The following is a 9673-nucleotide window of genomic DNA, read 5'->3' as shown; positions in this document are numbered from 1 at the left end:
ATGGGCTGAAGAACTCCCTCAAGTACTATAGGCCTATCGGACCACACCTCAGTCTGCTACAGGAGAAACATCCTTCCGACTTGCATATGGCACAGAACACATGATTTCCATTGATATAAATAAAGGAAAACCAAGGGCAATATTCAACATTGATGTCGGGGCACAAAAAATAAAAATAAAAAAGAACATAAGAAATCGAAGAAAAATACGATGATTTTTTCCAGGAAATCCCCAATGAAAAATACACACTATTCTCGCTTTTTTATCGAATCGATCTTAACCACTACCCACATTCCACCAAATTGTACACCACAAATATGAACTAATAAAGAGACCCGCGATTCCATAGAAAGACATCACGATTCCTTGTGAAAAAAAAAAAGAATTTGCTGAGACGGAAATAAGGATAACAAAACTCGATCTCCTTTTAGAAATTCGAGAGCAAACTCGGATAAGAAAAGAGATTTTGAGACAAAGGATGGCTACAAGATTCGCCACAAATGACCTCATCCTGATAAGACATAATATCAGGTTACAAAGGCTGGGCGAAGAAAAGCTGACAGCAAACTGGATAGGACCCTACAAGATTACTGAAATCTTAAAAAAGGGCTACTACAAAGTGTCTGACCTCAAAGGTGACGAACTACCCAGGTCGCGACACACCTCCAACATAAGGAGATAAAACAATTCTTTATGAAAATTGATTTTCTACAATTAACACACACCAATTGAAGCTCGACAAACTGCGAAAATCATGGGCCGATCATATAAAAATCGCATGGATGAAGCGACGAGGAACCAATTGGTGAAAAGAAATTACATACGCGAATTGGAAAGAAAACACCTCGAAACAACTCGGGCCAAACAGGTTGAAAAAGTTGTGTTTAGAACAAGTCGCAAAAGTAACTTAACTAAATATGCCCCTCGAGGCATAAATACGATTTAACAACTCGACCCACATGGGTAACAAATGAATCGTACAAAATCTCAAGCCCACGATCTCATCTCTACAAGTTCTAAAAAATAAACGACCTAGTCGTATAAAATGGAACAATTTCACAAAAACAAGTTGTTCAAAGAAAATTTGTTCTAGCATTCACAACAACGTAAGGACAACTCGAATTAAACGAGTTGTGCCAATCAACCATATTTTCAACGAAATTGTGTCAAGCACAAGTCGTGTCTATCTAAAAGCAAAGCTTTAAAAGTAATTTGTATCAAAACAAATCATTAAAGCAAAGCATTAAAAAGTGATTTGTATCAAAATGAATCACTAAAATAAAATCAAAGCAAAAATCCTTCAACCAAATGACTCGTATAGAAACGAGTTAAAAAGAAAAGAAAGGATTGTAAACATTTTTGAACAAAATCGAAACGTAAAAACTATCCTCCAAAACAACTTGGGTAAAACGAGTTGTATCATACACAAGGATGACAACCTTGTAAAAACTAGAAAGAGGAGGGAATAAGCATATAATCCCTTCACCTAAGTCGCCAATTTATGCTCGACAAAGCGCAAAAATCATGAGCTGACCTTTTCAATGGTCACTCGGATAAAGCGACGAGGTTCAAATTGGTGTCCAATGGTTATAATACGGCTTGATGATTTAAAACAATTCAAACTTATGAGTTGAACAAAATCGAGTAAAAAATAACCATATGATCTAAGCAATTTGTATTAAAACAAATCGCGCAAAACAACTTGATATATAACTAGTTGTGCTTCAAAAGAGTGACTTGTATAAAAAACAAGTCACCTAACTCGGAATGAACGAGTTGAACAAATCATTGAAAGGCATCGTTCGAAAATCCTTTCTGCTTGATTGCTCGAGTCCGACTTCATAAAGCTCAACCTCGAGCAGGGGCACCATGGATAAAGCAACGAAGTCCGATGGTTATAAAAATGATATGATACTTTAAAAGGACTCAAAATAAATAAGTTGTACTTGAAACAAGTTGTGAAATCCTAAAAACAGCTCGAATTTAAATGAGTTGTATGAAATTAGATCAAAAAATAGCCACGTTTTAATTAAACAATTTGAAATGAAACAAATCGTAAGACCTTAAAACTACTCGCATGGAACGAGTTAGATGAGGTTATACTCAGAAATAATTACGAGTTTTGAAATAAACGATTTGTATCAAAACAAGTAGTAAGAAATCATAATAAGTTTCAGAAAGGTGATTTGTATTAAAACAAGTCATATATCCTCAAAACAACTTGAACTGAATGAGTTGTACGAAATTAGGACAAGAAATATTCTTTGGTTAAGCAAGATGTACTAAAACCAATCATACAGAGCCTACAAGCCTTAAATAACTCGAAAAGAACGAGTTGTACAAATCAGTTCTAGAAAAAAGACTTGGCCAAAAACAAGTCGTTTAAAGAGAGGAAAAGTGGAGCATTTATAAGAGTCAAGGGGCAAAAAGAGACATTTCACACCCTCTTTAAATGCCACTCAAAAACAAAGAAAATTGTCGCGTAACGCATACCAAAAAATGCAACGTTTCAAAATTATGAAACACGTCGTCTACTCGACCTTATGAAGGCGGCGTATCCAACAAAGGAAATTGGAACCACAAATGCTTGAGCCTGACCTCATGAAAGCTCAAACTCAAGCAGAGGCACTGTTCATACCCTGACCCAAAACATAAGCAAAAAATGCCCAATCCAAAGATAGGCCTTCACCACCCACCCGACCTCATCTAAAGAAGTCAGGTTCGACATAGGCTCCTCCCCAAAGAGGTCGTGTTTGATATGAGCTGACAGATAATACTTGTTCAAATAAGTAACTGCTCATAAAATCTCCCAACCTACTTCTAGGAGCAATATCCCAACAACCCTAAGATAAAGGGACGGCTATCCACCAATAGTGGATCCACTCCAACGGTGATTATTGGCACATCACCTATAAATACACTGACACCCCTCAGATATCTCTAAGTTCCAATACTCTTAAACCTGCTTATCCCCTTGCTAACTTAGGCATCGGAGTGTCTTTACAGGTACCACCCCCCATTCTTTCACATACATAACTCAGACGGAGGCTCCCAGACGTAAAACAAGTCGGAGACTACCTTCTTTCAACATTCGGGCCTTTCATTCAAGCCCAATCATCCAGTTTTAGGTAAGCCCTGGAACACCTGGTATATCGGAGACTTTCCAAGCAAAGAAGTTTATTCTTTTTTTAGGAAACTAATGAAATCTTCCTTTAACTTTCCCTCTATATTGGCACCTACACTAGTTGTTTTCTCAATCTCATCGCTATTTGATAAACACTGCTCAACACTACTCCTTTCAATGTCCTACTTCCAGACACTGAATCTGTAAAATTTTCTACGAACCCACGCGTTACATTCTGGAGACAAACACATATAATCCATACTAGAGACGTGCCCATATTGCATAACTCAAATACTCGATCAATCTCACATATCTATCTAAGAGAGATTGACAAGTCTAAAGAAAAAAAGCAGAGACTAAAAGCAACTCCAATCAAAGGTTTTTACTTTTAATACTTATAAGAAGTAAACTAATTTAAAATCGAAATTTACATTGACATTGATAGATGAAATTAAACAAATCTCACTTTAAAAGGACAGTATCATTTTGAAGAAAAACCAATAAAAATTCGCAACATGTAATTTTGATAGAATAATTAAAAATAATATAAAATTCAAATTACATTGATATCAAATATTAGAATGACAAATCTCGAGTTTAGTTTCAAATTACTATTTATGACACACTCCCTCAAATAGTGATGTAGCATTTTGTGACATTTTATGAGACCCAAAATAAAATTGAAATAAGAACCAGCATTGGAGTTGCTCTCACAATCCTCAAATCTCAAGTGAGGATCACATGCATTCACTGCTCATGGAGGATATTAACAGAGTGAGGGAAATTTATGATAACAATTTTCGTGAATTTTCATTCAGCGATCCCTTTAACTAATGCATGTGAATACATACATCTTCCTTACACTTCATTATATAGTTTCCTTCCAGAACCTAACTGACCTATCAGTTCCACAGGAAATAAAAGCCGACTCTGTTGGCGAGTGATCGATCCAGCGGGGTGCGCCGACATGATTAGAAGGCCACTTTGCTACTTTTTCTGTTGTCATTGCATCCCAGATAACGATCTGCAATGCACGCCAGATCCTCAATAAAATCCAGTTAATAAAGCTAACATCAAACACTATATGGAGTTAAACGAACCTCATTGTTCAGTTCATCTATGGAAAGAATAAACTCTTCTGTCTCGTTGAAAATTGCCTGCAAAAACAAATGGTATTGCCTCGTGAACTTAGGTGCGAGTAATCGACAGTTTGGACAGAGATTCTAATTTAACGCGACAAATACCTCCGGATGCAAGATTATAAGATAAACTTATGGTAAGCATACATGTGAGGTCCCATAGAAGATCAATCATTTGCCTTAATAATAGTGAGAAACAACAATTTCTTGTGAATAAAGCAAACAAAACATTTTCAAAAATAAACCATGGGAATGAGTTACTAAGGTGACACAAGGGATGATAAAATAGACTTAATTTCACTCTAATGCAAAAGAAAACTCCAAGTATATGCATCACAAATACTGAAGAATTGGCTTGTTAGTCCGGAACTGACCAATATTAATTCCGAAAATTTGCTAGAAAGGGAAAAAAAGTTATGTATATACCTGGCATCTTAGCTGTGTATGCATGGCTCCAAGATATTGTTTGACTAATCTTCCAGAACCAACTTCCCAAAGCTTTATGGTAGAATCCTTACCACAGGAGAGCACAAACCTAGGAAGTTAAAAGTTATGTCACTACAACGATCCAATCCTATCAGGAAACTTTGGGAAAGTGTAACAAGTTGACAAATGGCTATCTGCAGCAACATCGATGAGGCCGGTCATAAATTCAACAAACTAGCACAGAATGCAATACTTCCGGCAAATACTAAAGCAAAAAATTGCTTTGATTGATTTACAGTATAAAACACAAGCTCTTAATGTGTTTTGCAGTAAACAGGATGTTAATTTAAGATTGTTAATTCTGATGTTACATATTAGTTGATAAGAATGTCAAGTGTTGGAACTACAAGGGAAGTGCCTACTTCAAAATCAACATCCTTGTACATTGAAAATGCAAACCCTCTCGTCATTGTAACTTTGCAACACGTCAAAGGCTAGAAGGTTTAAAATATATGACTGAACACAATCAGTCATGCTGTCCTTAAAGAACTCATCATGCTGCTGAAAGTGGCACTATCCTTCAAATGGTATGTTAGTGCATCAAGGTTTGTGTTTGCTTAACTAATTGACCCAAAATATAATTATACCTTTCATCCTTTGTAAAAATTGCACTTGTAGCCTCAGCTGTTCCATGTGCTCCAGTTATCGAGCGCACACAATTAGCAGTGATGCCATCCCACAACCGAATAACACCATCTTTAGATGCCGTAACATACATGGCACCTGTACAAGAATATCTGACCTATAAAACAGAAAGAATTCATTAACATCACTATAGAGGAATAGAAGAAAAACACAGGTACGCATAGTTTGTTAACAAGAGAAATGACATGCCTGGTTTATGGCTCCATTTGGGCCAACCTCTGGAATGTTTGCTGATAGATAACACTGGAAGGTATTTATATCATACAAATGTGGAATTGCATGATCAGTTCCTGTTAGAAATTGATATTTGTCATGTGAGTTTTTTTTGTGAAAAAATCAACAAAGAAAACAAGGACACTAATTGGAAGATAATCTACCATGAATACATGCTTTTTGGTCAAACTCTCACAATGTCTATAAAGAGAAAATCATTCAAATTGCACATGGTTATTACCAAGCTCCAACATAGAAGTGAATATGCAAATGCGAATTTTGAGATATTGTCCAAGTGCATTGAGAACGACCAAAAGCAGTTCACACAATTAAGGGTTGGCTACATATAGAAAACATTTGACGATTGAAGGTGAACATTATGTAAACTGAAAAAGCATAGCTTAACACTTCATCATTCAAACTACTACCTAGGTAATGAGTTGACCTGAGAAGACTATGAAAAGAAAAAAAGGTAAAATGAATAATCTTATAAAACAGCAACTTTCACAAGAGATATTTGATAAACTTAAATACCTGCGAGAAGAAAGTCTCCAGAAGGATGAAACGATACAGATCGAACATTGTGTGTATCCTGCAGAACAAAATTTAACAAACTGAAGGTTTACAATTGATTCTTATACTTGCTCATTAGTTGCAAAAGCTTAAATATAAGAAATGTAAGATGGCACCACCTGTATAACCCTGTATGCTCTCTTTGCATTGGTCTTAGAAATATCAAAAAACCTAAAGATAAAAAAAAAAACTAGCATGTCACATTGAAAAAGCATTTCCAAAACAACAAAGACAAGAAAAAGCGAACTACTTGGATCTCCCCTCCTGTAGTAATTACACATGACACCCTACTTGTTTTCATCCTCGCACCAACACCCATTGCAGCAAATAGTAACTAACACCTTTTATGTTTTAATTTTATTTTGCTACGTTATCCTCTCAATGCAGAATGCACGACATTAACCACTCCCTCCTTCAAACAAAGCTTTCATTTGGCGAATAAGAGGTTTTCTCCTCTAATACAGGATTTCACAAAAAATGGAGTTTAAAATGTTACAATTTAGCTGTTAATCTCACCTGAAAGACATATACTACTTCTTACTTAAATTTCCTGACAAAGTAGGCAGATGCTAAAGGGCAATGAATACATATAAACAAGGGGAAGTTGGTACAAAATTTCAAAAATAAGCAGGGAGCCATGTGTAATTACAGAATATTATGTAAGCTCCTAATATACAAAATGCAAATGAGAATAAAAAATTACATAGTAATACTACATGTGGTCTTACTTCATTGTTTGATCTTTAGCTCCAGAAACCAAGATGGTACCTTGTGGATGAAAATCCAGATCATTTATTGGCTGCGGTTCATTATTTATTTTTTAAAAAAAAAAAAACTAAAATAAAATACACATGAACAAATTTGTAGGATCATTCTATAATCTTTGCAGTTTAAAAAATTTAATGCCAAATGGAATGAATGAAAAGAATCAGCTAACAAAAGTCATTGATATTAGATGAAGGTAAATTCTGGTAAGAAATATGTCACTGCAACAAAGACAGATAAAAGCTGATATGTTGAATATAATGTTGCTTTGTTAGGTAATTTATCAAGTTTAAAATAATTTTGAACTTTGATCATCCAAAAGTCTCGCAAAAGAAGTATAATTGAAAAGAATGGATCTCAAAAACAGAAACAATATGATTTCAGTGATTAGTATCTTTGGTGACCAGCATAGACTATACTTTTCAAAAATAGGTATTCAACATGCTAATCAGGTATCTGACTCTACAGAAAGCATACATTGTTCAATATTGTCATATTTCCAAATGAACTATAAAATATATTTTCACACTCCCAATAAACTAGGAATTTGACTCGTTAGAAATTACACCTACACCATGAAGCCAAGTGAACATAACAAATTAGTTCAAAAGTGCTGATTACTTATCTTAATCATAGGTAAGACATCAATTTTGAGATAAAGGAAATATTTTTCACATAAAAAATCCAACTGAACTAGAGAAAATGTAAATATACTTGTGTGTGGTCATAAAATGTTCGAATTACAGGCCGCACAGGGCCATCCTTTGCATCCGGAAGTAACATTTGCTTGATCTTTGAAACCTGCCAAAAAATGGAAGCATGAGTGCAAAAGTCGTTTATGAGGAGAAGCGAAACAGATAACAATAAATCAGCACCTCAAAAAGCTTTATTGATGTATCTGCACTACCAGTCGCAACAAACTTCCCATCAGGACTAAATCTAGCACATCTGGCAATATTCTAGAAATTAAGCCAATCAGTCTAGAAAACAGATAACTAGAAAAAAATTGCTTACAGTAGGGTTTGCATAGTACTTTTAATTGTTAGTGCAAGATGCATATATTTCATTACAGCATATTACATACCTTGTGCTCTGAAAGGTGTCGTGTCTCGTGCTTTGGAAAGCTTTTAGACGTGCCTTTTATATCTGGCACAGCACTGTTGTAACAGATATCAGCCTTTAGTTATGTGAATTTCTCTCTTGAGCTTTGTTAGTGTTACAAGAGCATATCACCTATATCTGAGTTTCACTTTGAAAAACGAAGGAACTTAAGAGTACTGAAATGATACTTCAGAAGAAGTCTATATTAGTCGAGCGATGAGTCAAGATCTATGGTCTGATTTCATTAGATCATTGTGAAAAGTGAAAGCTAAAAAAAAACACTCCCCCAAGTTGAACTTGAATATAATATGCTAACAAGCTTGCATGCTCAATTTTTAATTTTATCATCATATAATGAAAAGAAATTAATATAATTGATTCCCATTGATAAAAGTCACATACTTATCCACCTGAATAGATAAGTACTAGTTGCTAGCCCCCTTCAGAACTCAGAAGTTCTAATACATTATACATTTTAGATTAAATGCATATGGTATCAAATGCTAATCATACCGAAGCGTGATAGAAACAACCAAATTTAACTTGCCATTATGAAATGACATAATTGCCATTTTAAGGTACATTAACAACACATTATCAACTACTACTATAGATTATAAACTATACGAGTTACACAGTCACACTAACTTCAAATTGGGAGAAAGAATAAGTATCAGCAGAAAAGAATTGCCTGAAATCAATGATGGTAGCTCCAGGATGAGTCGGCAGCACCGGTGCACCCAAGTCGCAAAAAGGAGACGACAAAGTCCCTTTGAAAACATCATCTTTCTCCACTGCAAGACCCTGTTATCTCCTTAGAATCAAAAGCTTCCTCATGCAGCCATGCTTAACATAAAAAGTACAAGAGAATCATACAGTAACAACAACTAAGCAAAATAAGAAAAAGAACCTTAGCAACCAGCTCAAGAAGCTTGTTGGGTGGAGCTTCCACATTCAGTGGTGTCATAGTTGCTGAAGCTACAGCACTTGCAGCCTAATAAAATAAATAAATAAATAAATAAATAAAACTTATTTTTCAAATGTAATATTAATAACCATGTAAGAATATCATTAAATTACAAAAAGGAGCGTAGAAAAGATATCAACTTTGTCCTCTCTTTTTTGTGATGCAAAAAGATGAAATTCGATAACAAAAAATAAAAAGGAATGATTTAGGGTTTTGCCTGAGTAAGATTGCTGTCGCGAAGATGAGCGACGATTAGGGAATTGAGGTGCCGATAGAGTTTTCCATCTTGCAGAGTCTGCTCCCAGCTATTGTTCTCCATCAATTCCTGATCTCTGCTTCTTCTTGCAAGAAATTCCCTACTCTGTCCGAATCTAAAACCCTATCCTAGTTTTCTAATCATTCGATTCACTAATTTTCGGATTTGATTTAAGATTTAGGGTTCAAATGTGTCTGATAGAGTAACTTTTTTCCAGGTGTTTTTACGGCTTTCTCTAATTTAGTTCTTTAGATTCAATTATTTTTGGAGGTTCAGTTCTAAGTATCATACTAGTTCTGGATTCTTTTCGACATTGGATCAAATGAACCGAATGTAGAACTAGTTTTGATTTATCACATCACATGGCTAAACGATGTTCTTTAAAAAAAAAAACAAAAACAAAA

The 9673-nt window shown here is 35.0% G+C and overlaps 1 protein-coding gene across 2 annotated transcripts; it reads right to left on the bottom strand.

Annotated features, from left to right (window-relative positions):
- LOC107623092 (cleavage stimulation factor subunit 50) lies at window positions 3667–9619 on the bottom strand. 2 transcript variants are annotated; one of them, XM_016325235.2, is made up of 14 exons: window positions 9231–9619; window positions 8966–9040; window positions 8738–8850; window positions 8030–8102; window positions 7821–7904; window positions 7660–7746; window positions 6909–6979; window positions 6300–6351; window positions 6142–6199; window positions 5584–5684; window positions 5337–5491; window positions 4690–4798; window positions 4225–4281; window positions 3667–4148 (listed from the first exon to the last, which is right to left on the bottom strand). In XM_016325235.2, the coding sequence occupies exons 1-14, from the start codon at window positions 9330–9332 to the stop codon at window positions 3993–3995; spliced, it is 1293 nt and encodes a 430-aa protein (XP_016180721.1). In that variant the 5' UTR covers window positions 9333–9619; the 3' UTR covers window positions 3667–3992. The 2 variants fall into 2 exon arrangements, with proteins under 2 accessions (XP_016180721.1, XP_016180719.1); XM_016325233.2 differs by having other exon boundaries at window positions 8957–9040; window positions 9231–9618.

This window comes from Arachis ipaensis, chromosome B10 (assembly GCF_000816755.2).
Source record: "Arachis ipaensis cultivar K30076 chromosome B10, Araip1.1, whole genome shotgun sequence".
NCBI lineage: Eukaryota > Viridiplantae > Streptophyta > Magnoliopsida > Fabales > Fabaceae > Arachis > Arachis ipaensis.
This window is presented reverse-complemented; position numbering and strand designations above follow the sequence as displayed.

Bases quoted from the DNA above. Each gene is read 5' to 3' on its own strand.
- LOC107623092 (XM_016325233.2), bottom strand. From the start codon at position 9,332: ATGGAGAACAATAGCTGGGAGCAGACTCTGCAAGATGGAAAACTCTAT. The intron at 6,352-6,908 runs GTAAGACCACAT...TTTTATCTTTAG, and splicing joins GCTAAAGATCAAACAATGAA to GTTTTTTGATATTTCTAAGA. The intron at 4,799-5,336 runs GTATAATTATAT...TTAACTTCCTAG, and splicing joins ATTTTTACAAAGGATGAAAG to GTTTGTGCTCTCCTGTGGTA.